An 18,714-nucleotide genomic window follows, 5' to 3' on the forward strand; every position below is an offset into this window, starting at 1 on the left:
TGGGAGATACAGGCAACTACAACTCATTATGCTAATGGAGCCGCAAATCAGGTCCATGGAAGGGGGTCAGTGGAACCAACTGAATCAGTGGAAGTAGATAAGAGGGTCCCCAGCTGAAGTGGAACAGCTGATGGTCAGCTGGTAGGACAGGAACAACCTCCCTGAACTAACACGATGCTCCATTTGATAAGAAGGCACCACAGCTGAGGCTGATTGGGTTGTTGTTGTTAATATGCAGCAATTTAGTCATGAACCGAGGGGAATGCAAATTTAATTGTTGGTCCTCGATTAGATTAAAAAGTCCTCAGCCGGCTTTATGTGAGTTTAATAACTAATGGGACTTGATATCTGTTTCTGTCTTTTTTACAAGCATCAGCTTATTTTTCTCAGGGAAAAAAAAGCAAATGAATTGCCAAAAGTCACGAAGATCCATGCGGGAAATTTGAAGAGGCTGCACCATAAATTTAAAGCAGGAGCTAAAGGGAAAGTCAGGGTGGCTTCATACCAGAGGAACAGTAATATTTTAAACAACGTTGCTCTCTGATTTTTGTTGAGATATTTGAATCTGAACCAAAGTGGCTGACCAACCGAGGGAACAGCACATTAGCACAGAGCGTAACAGTCTGAGTGGCTAAAAATGAAGAACAAACCACTCCAGATGTACCTTTCATTTTTCAAGGGCTCGTTTTATTATCATGGGTACACATGAGAGGTTTCGGGAACAAAATGTTGAGTGTGTTATTTTTGTATTCCAGTCGTGAATTTAGCAGTATTCTGAGTTGGATTAATACATCAATTCATCCATGGTGATGAAATAATGATTTCTGGGGGCCTCAAATTCAGTCCAGATGTGAGTGGTGAAGGTTGCTCCCACCTTTCATTTGAGGCTGTTTTTATTCTCTTCAAAATGGCCCATTATCTTTTGGATTGTTCCTCAGGGACTAAACACATCTCATTTCGTTTTGTCATCTCTCATTGTAATGCAAAATGTTGGATGGACGATATCACAGGCTTGTGTTTGTGTGCTATTTAGTCGCAAAACCATGTGGCAAATAGTGAGTTGCCTCCCCACTGAAACCATGCAGCTACACACTCCTCAAATCTACATGTACATTTATAACACACAACTTCCATTTGACATGAATCAACTCACAACCACCACTGGCCCCTGTTCAGTATCATAAGCTAGTCAGAGTAGCTACTGAAGACCAGTATTGGCTTTAGGATTAGATATTTTAATCTTTTTCTCTCTTTCCACCTGCTCTGCTCTGAGCTGCTGGACCTGCCGTTCCATCCCACCTCCACCTCTCATCTATCTGTAAATCACTAACACAGCAGCGATCATTAAACCTTTGCCCAGTGGTGAAACAAACCCTTGAACACCAAGGATTAAGAAGGACATTAAGCAGCTGCTTCCAAAATCTAAGTGTCTCCCCCTGAAGTATTTTACTTAAAAGCCATTGAAAACTGACATGATCTGATCATATTTCTCCAAAATGTCACCGGCCAGCTAAATCTATTATTATCCAAAGCTTTTCCTTCTATTCTTCAGCAGTTTTAATTCATGTCTGGTCAAGTAGACAGCGTTATCGGCAGGTTGGCAACAATAAATATCCCCACTTTCCTCCATAGAACAGCTGCTGGAAACATCCGCCTTCCTGCTGGCGGGAGCTTGTCACTGCTTACTAGATAAATAAACCCACAGTCTCAGAGGTGCAACGTGATTCATTAGTTTTAATGTCACTCCTGATTGTAGTTTTGTTTTCCTGCATTGGCAAAGCTTTCTGCAAATGTACAGAGACCTCCGATCAAAGAGCTCCCTGACAGGTTTTTACCCCCCAACCAGCCAAAGTTAATGTCCTGTAGTGGGAAAACACGTGTTATATTTTTGTTGTGCTTGAGTTTTGCAATCAAATCAAATCATCGTGGCGTAAGAAGGTTAATTTTGACTATGAATCTTTGTGCGTCTTTTTTGGTAAATGAGTGAGAATACATGGTGAAATAAACACTTTTTTTAATGGATTAAAAAAAAAACTGCTTATAAAACAATGAAACATTAAAATAAGATCCAAAAAATATGTTTAGCATTCATTTTTTTTCAATTTTACATAAAAGAAACAACAAAATGTGTCTGTTCAAATGAATTCCTCACATCATAAAAACGGCTTCCTCGTTGTTCTGAATTATCCTTTTTAAATTGCATGAAGAAGCAACAGTTTCAATTGGTACAGAGGCTTCTTCTTAAAAAAAAAAAACTTGCAACACTGGAAGAAAAGAAATACCACAAAGCAATGCTGTAAATAAACTATCCAGCAAAGAGATGAAATATTTGAGTTTCCTTTGTTGCTGCTTTTGTGTTTGAGCTCAGAGGGAAAGTAGAGCTGCAGAAGAGGCAACAGAGGCCAAGTTATTCCCAACATAAACATGTGCTCGCTATGATGGATGCCTCCCTGACCAGGGAACAGGAACGAGGTCATAAAAGGATGTTAAAATTCTGGACCACTTCAGTAGCTTGCAGTCAGTCAGCTGCACACAACCAGTCTGGATTTTAGATCCCAGACAGGCTGGAATTGTGTTTCACTCCAAGTTTTTCAGCCTGGTATAGAAAAGTGAAACAAAACCTGCACAAATGAAAGACGTTGCTTCTGCAGAGTTGATTCACTAAGTCATGTGGTGCTAATAATTAGGGAAGTGGGTGTGCTGAGGGGTGGCACGGTGGTGCAGTGGTCAGCACTGTCGCCTCACAGCAAGAAGCTTCTGGGTTCGAGCCCCGGCTCCAGCACGGGGTCTTTCTGTGTGGAGTCTGCATGTTCTCCCTATGCCTGTGTGGGTTCTCTCCCAGTTTTCCGGCTTTCTCAAGAGGGGACGAGGCTAATTGATACCCTAAATTGTGTGAGTGTGAATGGTTGTCTGTCTATATCTGTCTGGCCCTGCGATGGACTGGCAACCCGTCCAGGGTGAACCCCACCTCTCGCCTATAGGCTGCTGGGATAGGCTCCATCCCCCGTGACCCTTAACAGGATAAGGAGTAGAAAATGGATGGATGGATGGATGGATGGATGGCAGTGTCCCTTTGTAAATCTAATCATTAATTGAATCATAATATCTTTTCAGGGTTGTCTACAAAAAAGGAAATGATGCCTGTGATGGCGCTAATCCAGCTGACAATACATTTGGGATTGGATTGAATGCTTAAAGATGGCAGCATTTAAGCACGCATCACTTTTTCAGATACTTCAGTGTTCTTAGCCGATGGCAAAGGAGCAGCTCCTGCAAACGGATCTAAGGCAGAAGCAAAGCGAACGAAGCGTACCGTACGCCGCGGAAGAACAAAGCTGTGTGTCCTCTGGCTGAGGAAGTTCCTTCAAGAGAAAGAGCTCATGCATTTATACAGTTGACTTTTCATTGAGCAGCAGTGTGTTATGGCCTGAAATTAATTGGTGGATTGTTACAGACCTTTTAATAAGGTGTAAAGATTCTTCTTGCCTTAAGAAAAGCAAGCTTATTAGAATAATAATTCCATTGCATCGACGACGGCAACTCTCTGCTAGCAGGCCTCCCTGCGTGTACATTTAAACCTCTGCAGATGATCCAGAATGCATCAGCACGTCTGGTCTTTAACTCACCCAAAACTGCACATTTCACCGCGCTGTTAATGTCTCTGCACTGGCTTCCAGTGGCAGCTCAGATCAAATTCAAAACTCTTCTTCTGGCTTGCAAAACAGTGACAAGAACAGCTCCTGCCTACCTGGAATCCCTCATCCAGGTCTACATTCCTTCTCGCCTGCTACGTTCTGCCTGTGAGAGACCGCTGGTGCTCCCAACCTAGCTCGGCTCTAAATCTCTAGCTAGACTCTTCTCCTCTGTTGTTCCCAAATGATGGAATGAACTACAGGACTCTACACGATCCGCAGAGTCCCTTTCTACTTTTAAGAGACATTTGGAGCTGTTCAGGAAACACCTAGATGCTTAAATCTGACCCTTCTCTCTGTCCTGAGGGGTAGAATGAGTCAGAGGGTTGAAGACCCGTCTCTTAGTGAATACTTAGCACAGACAATGTTGTATATTGAATGTGTTGAATGTTGAAAGATATTTTTTATGTTGAATTATTGGTTGTGGTCAGTTGCGGTTAAATTATATTTAAAAAAAAACCCACCCTGACACTTCTTCTGCCACTAAATGGCAGCACCTGCAACTTCAAGCACTTTGTCGTACTTACTAGGGTTTTTCCCTCCGGTCTAAATTCTTGCTACGTTGCTTTGGACAGAATCGTTTTCTAAATGAAATTGTAGAATTGTACATACAAGTAATAAAGAGATGTGACAGAATGGGAGGGTGCGTTCATATGCATTTGTGTGTTGTGTTGTATAAAAGAGCAAATCCTCTGCCTCTGTGTAAATGTACTTCTGACACAGGAGCAGGAAAGTATGGAAGCAGCATTCTGAGCACCAGTTTTCTTTCATCGACAACTTTTTTCTGCCTTTTTATCTCATTTTCACTTCATTCTTCTCACTGTTTGTGGATTACAGGCTAGACGGGGACAGATTTTTTTTGTCTGACCCAACCCCAAACCAAACATAATTTACTGCGTTTTGTCTGGACGTGTTCGATGGTCGATCTATGACAGCACAGACAGATTCTTCTTAGTTTCCTGCACTTTGTTTGTTTTAGTTGTACAAATGATTGTTTCTTGATCGGCGTGGGATCAGTCCTTCATGTTGGTAGACTGAAGTAGTTTTGCGGTTTCAATTGCATCCGTGACTGAATAAAAATCCCTGAGTTGTGGGCAGCCATGGTAACATGGAGGCCACAAAACAGTGTGTTGGTTTCTGCTCTCTCCAACACGTTTACATCTGCCCCTTAATATGAATGTTTATTGATTATCAATATAGTTTTAGCATGCTTACACTTGCTAATGGGTTCTCTTCACAAAGCCCAGTCGAGGCTGATGGGAATCCGTTTCACCGGAGTTTGTATTTCTAGGTTGAATGCAATCAAGAGCAAAGTAAAGTGATCACCAAGGTTATTATAACAAGAATGAGTCATGAATATTTTATGGCTATCTATGTTGAGACATTTCACTTAAAATTTGCAATTGAAGTAATTTGGCTCATCCTCTGGGGACAAGAACTGTCTGACCCAATTTCATGGAAATCCATCTATTTCTCTCTCAAACCAGAGTGAGGACAGAGCAATAGGTAGCCATCCTCGGAGCATTGTGCCTCTAACATGGCGAAAAATGTGGTAAATATGCTGGTTTTTTCCCCCCTCAGTTAGAGACGTAAAATATCAGTGCTTTTAGAAGTAAGATCACATATGAATCACGCAAACTTGTCTTCATTTTCTATCACTTGATGTCAACCAGTGTTTGTGGATGTTTTGATGCTGCTGATCAGCTCTTCTGACATTCCTGCAGTCGTCCAGAGCAGAGTATACACACACGCGCGCACGCACACACACACACACACACACACATCCGTGTACTTATATCTTTGTGAGAACTCATTGACGCAATACATTCTCTAGCCCCTGACCCTAAACCTAATCATCTCAACTGACTGCCTGACCCTAACCTTGACCCTAAACCGAACCGCAACCTAATTCTAACTTGACCCGAAAAACCAAGTCTTGACCTTTAAACGACCCTTTGAAGATGTGAAGACTGGCTGAAAGTTCCTCACTTACCAAAAATGTCCTCATTCTGTCGGTTAAATACGTGTTCTAGTCCTCAATATGTAGCAAGTACAAGAACACACACACACGCACGCGTGCACAAACACACTCTCTGAAACTCACGCCGTCAGCTTGTCACATCATCACACCTCCCCTGAGCTGACCTGCAGTGTTGATGAAAACACAAGTGCAACACAGACTTGTGTCAAAGCAAAGAGAAATTCTCTACCTGACCTGCAGACACGCTGGGAGACTGAAGAGATGATGATGTTGAACTGTGTCGTGACTCGTCCGTCTCCCGAGTCTCCAGGCACCGGTATTCAATGTTCATATTCCACCAGACAAGAGAAGAGCTACAGATGTGAGCTGAGAAGAAAATTGAATCTCGAATTAAATGTAGAAAAGCAGAACCTCAGGAAAAAGGAAATCATCTGGTGTGGTTATTTTCTTTAACTGGTGAATTTTTAGAAGCTTTGGTCTCCAACAAGAACAATACAATACTTTGAAAAGTACTAGCGATTCCATTTATATACCTTTTGGCAATTCTTCTTTTTAGATAGAAATAAATATCACAAGGCCATATTGTCACATGGAGTAGGGCTGTGCAGTAATATGACGTCTGTCTTACTGCTCAGTGAGTGATGCAAGAACTTCCATGCTCTTTATGTTTCATGATGACGTCACAGTGGCTCAAACAGCGAGTATTATTGTGAAATTTTCAGTAAACGTGCCCTTAGTTTTCCCATTTTACTTTCTTTTAAGTCTTATTGTGGCTCAGCTTCATTGTTTTTATTGCCTTCATCGCACTACCAGCACATTTCTGTTTCTTCTGCCCTGCTGCTTGTATGTTTTCATGATGTATTACGTTTTATTCTTGTGCTGAGCTTTGTGAGGTTTATGTCAAGTATTGCAATATGTTTCATATTGTGTAGCAATGCAGTGATAAAATTGCGTTGGGACTCATACTGTAATGTCAGTGTTGTCAGAGACTTTTTGAACGTACACATACAAATGTAAATAAATGTGGCTGCCTCATTATTTTGACTTCATGCAGCTTTATCTCATCTCCAGCTTGCTCAGAGGACTGTGGCTCTTTGGGTTGACTGCGGTTTCAATTTTTGTTTAACGTGATGAAACACTGTATTTATTCACCCAGGAAAATCTAAGATGAACTCAGCGAGCATCCGAGGAGTCTATTTTTTTTTTTTTTTATGAGATCAAAAGACAATATTGATTAAATTCTGATGTCCTGCTTGTTTCCATTTGAACTGACGGTACAGGAAAGCCTCTTTCAGCTGATTGAACCCTGATGATAGAATCAATTTAGGTGAGAAATTGTTTCTGCTGTGGTAACTCGGGCTCCCACGAGCCGAGGGTACAGAGTGTTCTGTGTCGCTACGTCTGAGACCGACATCTCTCAGGGAAGTCGGCCACCTCTTAGCTGCTCCTGCCTACAGAGAAAACTCAATTGCTTTCACTTTCACTCTTTACTCCAGCTGCACCCAGCCCTCCTACCCACACTCACACACACACACAAAATTAAATTGCCATGTGCGTGTGTTTTTTTTTTTTTTTATTGATGACAGACTGTTGGTCTGAACTGAGCGACAGGAATTTAACCAATGAGGGCAAATGAGGTGTTGAGCAGGAAAGTAATTAAATGGTGTTGCAAGTTTCTACGGTTTAATGCTTTAATGGATCACCACTGGAGGAAGAGCGCGTTTGTAATCAAGGAGGAGGGAGATTTAATAGAAGGCTGCTATTTCCTTGTTTACAACGACGCACCTCTACTGTATGTTCGCAGCATGACCCAACACATGGCATTTCATTCAACCCAGTATCCCAATTACTGAAGTCCACATGACATGTTAAGTTAGTCCTGGAATGCAGGAGAACCAAATCTGGCCTCTGGATTAGCAAATAATGCCCCCCCCCCCCCTTTCTGTTTTTATGATTTTGAATAAATCCGAACTGGTCCGGTGAATGAAAAAGGTCAGATTCACCTAAAACTGTTGTGTAATGTCTGACGAGATTTCTGGTTTTAATAATACTTGAATGAAAGTCAAAGTTCCCCCAGCGCTGATGGAGACAGAACCTGATTTAGCATTTGTTTTAAATCCCACTGTGTTGTCTTCAGGTGACGTGCATGAAGTTAACATGTAGAAGTGTGCGTTGAATGCAGGCGGTGATATTGCCAAGTATTAACGCTCAAAAACCGAACGTCATCTCTCCTTGTCCCCACAAACAATACAAGAGCATACAGAGACCCTCACACAGTCTCTTTGTACTTGACTTTTTCTTTTCTGAGGCTCACATCTGTGTGTGATCATCCCTGTCTGTGCTGCAAAATAATCCACCACAACCTCTTGTCTCTCCTCACTTACGTTAATGTCTCTTTGGTGTTTAAAGGTCTGGGGAGAAGCACATGAAAGATGAATTCTACCGAGGTTTCAGATATCTTCTCTTGCATGTTTCATGAATAGATTCAGCAGCATCGTTTGGTTGAGGGTGTTTTTGCTGAACCTTGATACGCCTTTTTCTTCTCTCAGCCTCTGAAGCTTGAAGGTTTTCACGCTTGTGTGCTGTAAACTTTTGACACATTATCTTAAAAGCTACGTGGGAATGTGTCTGACTCATCTTTGATGTAAGAAGAGAAGATGACATTTTGGCAGGGATGTGGGATTTCTTTTGAGACAGCTGTCCTGCAACTGAAAAACTTTTCTTTGTGTTTGAGTTGTAGAGGAAAAAAAAAAATCACTCCAAATCATCTACAGCGCTCGTTTTAGCTCTGCTGTTGACATCTACACCAACAGCCAAGTGATTCTCCACAGCAATTCATCTCAGCAGTTGGTATCGTCATGGAAACCTCTAACTGATTAGGCCACCTCTGTGGCGTTTACCAAACGCTTTACTGCCATTGCTGCCAGTCTAACTTCTTTTCAACACTTTGTCACTTTGAAAAGAGCTGGAGTCAATGATGCGACCAGTTGCCAGCGGTCTGAGAGCGTCTACTCAAACGTAGATCTGCCAAACAGACAGTCCATTATGATACACTAACTTTCATAATTGAAAACATCCATCCATCCATTTTCTACCGCTTATCCTGTTAAGGGTCGCGGGGGGCCGGGGGCTGGACCAGCAGCCTTTGGCGAGAGGCGGTGTTCCCCCTGGACAGGTTGCCCGTCCATGGCAGGGCCAACACATATAGACGGACAACCATTGGCTCTCCCAGCCACGCCTACAGTCAATTTAGAGTCTGGATTAACCTGGTCCCCTCTTGAAGTCTTTGGACTGTGGGGGGAAGCCGGAGTACCAGAGAGAACCCACACAGGCACAGGGAGAACATGCAGTGCCAGACTCAAACCTGGAACCTTCTTGCCGTGAGGCGACAGTGCTATTATTTCCCAGGATGTATTACATGTGCATTGGTGTCTGTCTGCGCTCTCTGAATGCACTTCAAGTTTGGGATGAAATCACGGGTCCTGTTTCAGGCATCCTGCCTTCATTTTACTTTTTCCCATTGCATTAGAGGACATTACAGTGATTGTGATCAGACACAAACCTCACTACTACTCGCCCAGCCTTCACTGGACCTTTGAACACATCTTCATCTTTACATTTTTATTCTGTGGTGTCTTTCAATCTGCCCCTAAAAGATGGTGAGACCTTCAGATTTCCTGTATGTCCCTACAACATGAGAAAGACAAACACACACACACACACACACACACACTCTTCGTAATGAAATTGTACTCATCTGGTTGTTACAGATTTCATCTGGTTATGAAGAACAGACAGAGAAGCTACTATAGCCAATAGGAAGAGGCAGGAATACTACAATAATAACTAGATGTGGATATAATTATCGGTAAAAATTATAAATTGAAAGTGAAATAAAAAGCAGAATGTGAAAATATGTAATATAGATATATATAATGTAAATATTTAGATGACAAAATGTTATTCTTCAGATCGCAATGCACAATTTTAACCAGCTTCACACTTGGGACTACATTTGTTTTCCATAGTTAATAGGTTTTTGTATCGTATAGCTGCACCAGGCATTAAAAAAAATACAGTTGAAGAATGGAATCATGAAATATGTTCTTTGATACTTTGAGGGATCCAATTATACTTGTGAGCTGCTGAAGTTTCAATGCCATCCTTCTGTAACCTTCTTACCTGACAGGCTCATTGTATTTATGCAATTTCAGAAGGTAATCCTTTAAGCAATCTCATTCTGGTCGTGTGTCATCGTAGAATATTAAAGCCATAAAATAGAAGTTCGGTAATTTCAGTGCTGCAAGTAATGCATGAGATCAAGGAAGGTAGAAATGCTTGGAGAACTGGATTGGATTGGAGGTCATCAGGGAAGGTTTCCTCATGGTTTAACAATCACGGTGTCTATTCCCTCTCTTCCTCTCTGACACTTGCTTACTGTGAGCTGACAGGTTGAAGGATGTTTCTAAATCTCTGCTCTCTCCCTGGAGGCTGTCAGCTGCAGCCAGGTCTCGCACATCCACTCCTCTTCTCATCTGATGTTCAAATCGCATCTCGGCGCTCTGACCAGTCCGCTCTGGTCAGATGGCTTCATTCCCTTGATTATTTATGCGTTTTATTTGCAAGTGCTGAGCCTTGTTTTCATCCGCACATGTTTGCGGCCTCAGTCGCGGCTGCAAGCAACTCTTCCTCAAATCAGCTCGCCCTTGAGATGATGAGTCTGTAAATGGAACCTTCAGGGTCTGGTATAAATCCTACTTTGCATTCTCCTGCTGTCCAAACACTTGTTTCCTTACATGCTGCACCACTTTGCTCAAATCCTGAATGCATATGACTGCTTGTGCTTCTCCTCTTTCATCCTCCCTCCTTTTGTGTTTGTCTGTGCGAATCTGCAAGTGAGTGTTATTTACCACTCTTGTATTTGTAACCTCCGAGCGTATAAAAAAAAACTGGAGGGGGGGGGGGGGTTCCCGGGAGATTGACAAGCTTGCAACCTCTTGGCCCTCTGCTGTGTGATCCAAGCGGACAGGCTGTAGAGTCCCGCGTCAGAGTCTCTCAGAGCTGGCCAACAGGAAGGAGTGAGAGAGGAGAGAAGTCTGTCAGGTTTTCTCTCTGCATGACTCATCCTGCCTCAGAGTGTCTTGGATGACATTCTGCGACGAGCAGACAATTGTTTTGGTCATGCTGAACCACGCAGTGTACCTTGCCTGTCTTTTTGTTTTACTCATACAACAAAGCTTGTGATTAACCGTGACAGTCTGGTGTTACGGTAGTAAAGGCCCCACATCACAGGGTTGTGCGTTTTGGATGGAGCGGTGCTGGGGATTACATTGGATCACTAAACTCCACTTAAAAAGAAAGATGGCTGCATTCTGCCAGGCTGCACAGCAGACACAGCGCTTTTATCAGTAGTGGCGTTCTAGATCATGATGAGGAACTCCTATTTATTTAGATGTGTGCATTTCATGGTATGAATGGACTTATGGATTTTGGGTGGCAGATATACACTGTGAAAGAAGGAAAATAGATTTTAAACAGATATAAAGGACAGAGTGGTCGTCTACTGAAATGTCTTCCGTGTGTGATATTTAAAAAAAATATCCACTAAAACTTGCAGACTCATGATGTTGGCATCTCCGGAGCCATGCTACAAATAAAGCAGGTCTTAAAGTATTAGAAGGAGCTTTTCAGAATATTTATGAGGAATAAAATGCTCTCTGCACCGTTTTCAGGCTTCAAGTGGGCACAGAATGCATGGTGGTGCAAAATAGTACCTATAAATATCAGTATTTGTTTACAGCAATGCTCCTTTAAATTGAGGGAACTTGAGTAGATGTCAGGTTCAATCTGTTAACATTCTGCTGCTGTGGAAAGGTGCGTTTTGGCTTTTTTGGATTTCTGTAAGCCAGGAAGTCATCATGATAGAAGGCAGCACTAAGCCTACGATGCAGTGTCTTTGCAAAGTGGCGTCGGGGGGCAACCACGTCACCCATTGGCTGGATTGTATTCACTGGAAATAAGACTGCACTTGATGCAGTGTGTAATACAACACATCAGTCACTAATCTAATGCTGTCATCATACTTTTGGTGTATTTTACTGGCTTGTAGTCAGGTCATGATGATACATTTTACAACAATGCATTTTTATTCAATCTCACAAAAGTTCCATTTTGGTTCCAGGTGTACCGAGCATTGACAAAGTTGCGTTTACCAGGCTTTGCTGGCTGCTACACTGCTGGGTTTCACACCTGAATTTGTTTACTGCCATTTTCTCTCCCCTACACTGATGAAGTGAAAACCACTTGAAATACAAAATGAAGTTCACCCTGCTTTTTAAGGTGTGAAAGCAAGTGCACATTTTCCCATCCTGACAGGTGCTACAAGAGACGAATATGACCGTTAAAAAGATGCCAGTCAAGCGCTCGGAAAGTGAAATGTGTCAAAACACCAGTCTGGTTGAGCTGCGAAATGGGCTTTTTTTTTTTTGCTTCCAGAAGTTCGTGGAGGCTCCAAGTTATGTGAATTTCCATGTTTTTGATGTGCAAAGAGAAAAGTATTTGATTTCTCCTTCGCCACTCTGTCTTACTCCTTTGTATTTGTGTGTTGTGTGTGTGTGTGTGTGTGTGTGTGTGTGTGTGTGTGTGTGTGTGTGTGTGTGTGTGTGTGTGTGTGTGTGTGTGTGTGTGTGTGGCTCAGCAGATGTTATGGAGGGGAAAAGCGCCATTCTGCTGGGTATGAGTCAGTGGAATTCAAATGACCTGGTGGAGCAGATCGAAACACTTGGACATATGGAGGACCAGTCCCATGGTATGTTGTATGTTCGCTTTCTCTCTCTCTCTCTCTCTCTCTCTTCTCTCTCTCTCTCTCTCTCTCTCTCTCTCTCTCTCTCTCTCTCTCTCTGTCTCTGTGTCTCTAACACACACAGAAAGAAACATAACAGGTGTGTGTTTTACTGGTTACAAAATGGTGTCTAGACTGTAGACAGAATTTAAAATTTTTTAACCTTTTTTCCAAAAGCTGCATCAAGATGTTTTTCATTAGCGGGGGTGTGTGTGTGTGTGTGTGTGTGTGTGTGTGTGTGTGTGTGTGTGTGTGTGTGTGTGTGTGTGTGTGTGTTGGGGTTCCATTAAACATTTTAGAGTGTCCTTTCATTGTTACCTGTCCAAGGCTCACCTGTGCAATAGTCCCACTGTTTAATCAGGGTGAGGCTAGTAGGCCACACGTGTCAGGTGAAGGGATTTTCTTGGCAAAGGTGAAGAACTTTATAAAAAAGACTTTTACACATTTCTTCTTCAAAGTCAATCACAGGGAGTGTGTATCGATACAGAATCTGTTGGTTGGAAGGTCAGGGATTCTTCAGGTTTCCATTCAAGGAGCTTTGACCAATCACATTTGAGCAGAGCTCCGTAAGCAGTCCATAGAAGCACAAAAGAGACAACGTGTTGGCTGAAAATGCAAGGCTGGAAAACTGTCTGTAGTCTGTTGATTTAACAAAGCTGGTGAAGAAGCTTTAAACCGTTAAGCCGAGTGTAAACTGCCTACTTTTTTTTTCTTTTTTTTAAAAAATTTGCCTGTATTCATTGTCTTTCAACTCCACGCAAGCGTCTCAAGTTGCTATACAGACTATAAACAATGAGCTGTGGACGGAACAAGGACGTGTAGGACGGGATATCTACTGGCTACACTGGAACCCCTAAACACAGAGCCTTGTTCTTGCAGTAACTGATGCTTTTGATTCATAAATGATTCCTCAGTGAAGGGAATGAAGAACCACTAATCGTCAGATTTATCATAATTGAGTGTCTGCGAGTGCATCAGTTCGTTTATCAATGCTGAAATATTTGTTCTTGTGCGTAGCAAATCCATGGCAACAAATGCATTTATTTGTGCTGTGGTCCCCAACAAAGAGCCACGGTGAAAAGTGGCAAAGTGAACTCCAAAGCGTGGTCTTTTTTTTCCATGAAGAGCAGTGCCAGTTCTGATGTCTGTGAAGAGGTAATTAGAAGTGGAAAGATCAGCAATATGCTGAGACATCTTTCTGCCCAGTATGGGTTTAAATTCCAAGAATGCTGTGTATTTAACGCTCACATGACGATTGCCGTTGATTTCCAACCGAGCAGCACATCTGTTACGGAGGCTAAATACCCCATGCTACAACAACGACGGCAGCACACAGACGGGTTCTTTATTGCAAGAAAGTCCAAATATTCTCCTATTTCATCCACATTACACTGTCAGCTCCATTCATCGATCAGCTCCTTCAAGAAAATGGAGTGTAGCAATGTATTTTTAACACGTTCAAATGTTACTGGCAGACATCTGTCTGAAGAGAATCACCTGCTCCAGCCAGCAACCGGTGGAGCTTTTGCGCGCCTGTTTCACATTCAGTTTTATTTTTTCAGCTCTTTTGTTAGAATCAGAGATAACAATGAGCTTGAGAGTTGTTCCCATCTTCTATTTGTGTGCATTAATTTACGTGACGCCAAAGCGTCAGTGAGACCACATTTTTCAGGGTTAAACATATTTCAAATAAAGGATTGCGAACAGATACACGTGAATGCTTAGCCTCCTCTTGCTCTTTATTCTTGTTTAATCATTCCTCAAATGGAATGAATCAATTAGGCACTGACTAAGTAGATAAGGGAATATTTTCTTTGATGCTTGATGATCTGAATTTTCATTTGATTTGAGATATATTCCCTCTCCTCTGGTCTACCCTTCCTCTTTGCTGGCTTTTCAAGTTCCTGAGGATTAACGTGCTTTTTTTCTTTATTTTCGCCTGAGCCCCAGATTGACAGACTTTTCTTGATCCCTTCTGGAAACGTAAGCTTCTTATACAATCCAGTAAACATCTACATCCACTGCTTTTAGGCGCCGTCTGTAGAATCATTTCAACCATTAAAGACAGAAGATTCTGTGCCTTCACAGCAGCTACAGTGGGAATAAAAAAAAATCCAGCTTGGTATAAAGTTCTTCTACTGACGAATTCTTCCTGTGAGAAAGTGATTTATTCATTAAGCAGCTGGATTACGTTTTGCCATCAGATTTAGCAGCTGCACATCTTTCAGACACAATAATTTTTACCTTCAGAGATCACAAGGATCTAGGATTTATCCAGATCAGTGGTTTTAATGGAAGAGTCAAACTTCCACAGCAGGTTGTTCATGTAAAAGGAAATTATATTAAAACTGTCAGGAATAAATCCCCATTTGTGTCTAACAAAAGCCTGTAAAGGTTAATCAGTGCTATCAATACATACGAGAAAAGAAATCCTCATATATCGTTTTATCAGGCAAGGATAGAAACGTTCTTGGGTATTTGAGAACAGGAACTTTTGGCAGCAAAGGACAAATTAGAGTCAGTGGAACCATTCAGGACAGAATCGATGGAAATAAGCGACTGTACTTTTCAGCTCCTCTTGCAGCCCTGGTCTGATAGCATGGCAGTTTTTATGGGCTTTGTTTGCTGGTAAATGGACCGGCTCCTGTTGTAAAGGTCACTTCTGAGGTTTGACAAACTGAGGTGGATGCTTTTAATCACTGCCCTCTGGTAGGAAGGTAGCCTGGACCTGCAGAAATGAAAGACGTTGCTTCTGCAGAGATGATTCACAAAGTCATGTAGTGATAATAATTCCTGAGGTGGGTGTGCTGCACATGGTGAAACTTCGGGGTTCGAGCCCCTCAGCATGTTCTCCCTGTGCCTGCGTGGGTTCTCTCTGGTACTCCAGCTTCCTCCCACAGTCCAAAGACATCAAGAGGGGACCAGGTTAATCCAGACTCTAAATTGACCATAGGTGTGGCTGTGAGTGTGAATGGTTGTCTGTCTATATGTGTTGGCCCTGCCATGGACTGGTGACTCATCCAGGGTGAACCCCACCTCTCGAGTGAAGGCTGCTGGGATAGGCTCCACCACCCCCCCTCCCCCAACAGGGTGTGTGGTAGAAAATGGATGGATGGGTGGGTGGGTGGGTGGGTACACTGTGAGTGTTCCTTAACCTCTCCAGATCCTAACAGACCACTTGCTAACCCAGTTATGAGCTTTGAGGTGCTCCGCTGCAGCAGTAGCGTAGTGATGTTGTAATGTTAAAGCAGTATTTTTTGACCAGAAGCCACGTGATCAACTAAAGGATGCTGGTTCATTCAAATCTGAAAAATTGCAGAGTACCAAAGTACTGTTCCATGATTTAAAGTCATTCAACTGAGTCTGATGGCTGGGAAACAAGGAGACTTATTTTTCACATGACGTAAAGTTTTTGTCTTGTTTAAAATGGAGATGCTGAAGGTTAGCCATGCGTCGATGGAATGTTAGCCGCTTAGGAGATTCATAAAGCTCCACCTCCTTCATAAAAATCCTGCACCTGGAAGCTGGACTAACAGCTAGTGGGACACTCGTGCACGGTCCTCTCAAGTTACATTGCGCTCGAAAAAGACACGTGAAGCTCAGAGGAGGAGTGAAAGCGGCAACAAGAGAGGAACTGACAGCGCAGCCAAACCTCCCGACACAGCTCCACGACGGGGACGTCAGACAGTCAGGAGACTGCTGAGTTTCACGAATGCGTCTGAAATTTTAAGGGTATTTTTAGAAAATCAGCAAAAAAAGGAGGGTTTTATCCACTGACAAGAGTTCTGTTTTCATTTCCTCACTGAAGTTACAAATTGTATGTTCATTTATTTGAACTGTTTCTTACACTCCATTTCAAATACAACATTCTCTCTTATTACGCTCCACTCAGATTAAAATCTCTTCACGTCCAATTTGTGAGAATATCTTATACGATATCTCTTCATGTTTTATGCCTGAACTCGTTGAAAAAAGTCAAATTAACTCTGTTAAAGAAAAAGATAGACCCCTCCACAATTAAGTAACATTCTGCAACATTTATTCTTTTTTTTTTCTCACATTTTCATCATCATTTTACAACGTGTGGAAAAAAACACGGATGAAAACTCCGCTTTTGTTGAGTTTGTTCTTTTGCTGCGAGATATAGAGGAGAAAATAGAACAAAAAGTAACTGGTTATCACATGGAGCCGTTCCTTTTTTAACCCGACCACATACATGGTTTGCTGCAGCCTCCTCTGCTGTCAGATAACAGACGTCATATCACAAAATGTAAGAGCCCTCTCAGTGTGTCTCTTTTCACATCAGGGTGTGTATGGTGAGCTGGCGCGCACATTCGTGGTGCTTGAGAAGTCAAGTATCCTCACCGCGCCCTGAAAAAGATAGCCCTGCAATGGATAACTGGGGATCTGATGCCCTAAGAGTGTGTTATGTACATCACGTGTATGTAAAGATCCGACACTGAATGGACCCTTTATTGTGTTGGACATGCTGTTCTGGAAAACTGTGTGCCCCCTGTGGCTCATAAGACCGTTTCTCATTTAGCCTCTATTGTTTGAAATCGTCACGAGAGCCCCAGCCAATCTTCCTCATGAAACAGCGAGAGAAGTGCGCATTCCGTGTTCCCACTGCTATATAATCAAGCTTTGTTTTCCCATTTCATTCACATCACAGTACCGACATAGAACAGAACATTGAGTATAAACATAAGGCTTGTTTGAGAACTATCCTCTGTCTCCGTTGGCAAGTGTTCCTTCTTTGCCAGGGTCTCCATGGGGCAACAGTGCACTTTCGCTGCAAGACACTTGAACTCCACCCCCTATTGACCATATTTTAATGGAGGTGCACGCATTCTGTCGTTCGTTGTTGATTTCATGCACCGGCATTATTACTTGAAAGGTTTTTGAATCCCTCCATCCTCAACTGCTCATCCGACATCATGTTGTGGGGCTTAGCAGTTCCAGCAGGGAACCCCTATCACTGGCCGCTTTGACCAGGTCTCACTGGGATAGCCTGAGGCAGTCCCAGGCCAGCGTGGGAATGTGAATGTGTGTCCTCGGTCTGCCCCTTGACCTCCTCCCAGTTGATTTTTATAAATCTTAATTTGTTATCAGCCACCCAGTCCCTCTTGAGAAAAAACTGCTCCGCTACCGCTGCGTTAACTGATTTGCGTATTTAAATTTTTTTGATTTCATTTTCATCTGCAACTTCAGGGAAGTGGAAAATTGCCATGTAATTAATTCCCTTTAAAAGTTGGCAAGCAGGAGGCACATCATTCGACATTATCATTCATTTAAAATTACGTTTCTATCCGCCATGTTGAATCTAAATCCAATATTCCGCTTCTTTTTAGAACTGTTTTCCCTCCCAACTCCTGAGGGAAATATCTGGCTCTGGCTTTAGCTCCTTAATGCTTCACTGTGTTCATCAGCCTTTGGCTAAGTGTGTCTGAGATGTGGTGCTGAGCAGGTAAGGAGTGTACCGCTGCTTCTTCGAGAGTTCTTTTCTCTTGAAAACAAACGCCTGTTACTGCATAACAGCGAGGAGAATGAACCGGTCGGACAGTAAACAGATGAAGTGTAGTAAAGCCAGAGGGAGCGTGTGATAAGTCTGATAATTCCCGCTCTGACATCGCACATTAGTATGTAAGACATCGTAATTGTGAAAATATTGATTATAGCTGCTGACGACAAAGTCATAATTACCAGCAATAAAAACGATCAACATGGTGCCGAGGACACATTAATGAATGCTTTAATGGTTTAAATCGCTCACTAGTGAGGGTCTAGTGTGGAATATTGAAAACAGTGGGAACAGAACAAAAATTAAAATTTAAGATCAACAGCTGCTGCAACAAAAGTACCTAATCTCAGCTCTATTATTAGCTGCAGGCTCGTGATGTTATTGATTTTGGATATCGTTGTCTTCTGATACAGCTTATCGTCTTTTCATGGTTTTAAAGGGTGCGCCACTGTAAAAGAAATACATTTTCTAGACTTTGCAGACTGTTATAGCTTCATATCATATTGACATTACTGACTGATGATTACTACAAATATCATTGCGGTCATAATTAGTGAAACAACATTGTAACAATATCGACACTGAGGTTGTAATATTTGATTTTTTTCCACACCTCCCAGCCCTACCGCAGGGTCGCTGTAACCAGGAGTGAATGCTGACTTACTGCAGACAAAAGCCA

General features: G+C 42.4%; 1 protein-coding gene across 2 annotated transcripts in view; it reads left to right on the top strand.

The window, feature by feature from the left end:
* The window catches only part of pitpnm3 (PITPNM family member 3), a 77,154-nt gene that overhangs the window by 18,076 nt on the left and 40,364 nt on the right, over nt 1-18,714 (top strand). Inside the window, exon 3 of one of the 2 annotated variants that reach the window (XM_086216630.1) lies at nt 12,371-12,481. In XM_086216630.1, coding sequence (XP_086072756.1) covers nt 12,371-12,481 — 111 coding nt within the window. The remainder of the gene's footprint in view (nt 1-12,370; nt 12,482-18,714) is intronic. The other variant, XM_086216631.1, reaches the window with a different exon arrangement.

The sequence above is a fragment of the Aulostomus chinensis genome, chromosome 10, assembly GCF_037954235.1.
Source record: "Aulostomus chinensis isolate RoL2024-O1b breed Wild chromosome 10, RoL_Achi_v1.0, whole genome shotgun sequence".
NCBI classification, from domain to species: domain Eukaryota; kingdom Metazoa; phylum Chordata; class Actinopteri; order Syngnathiformes; family Aulostomidae; genus Aulostomus; species Aulostomus chinensis.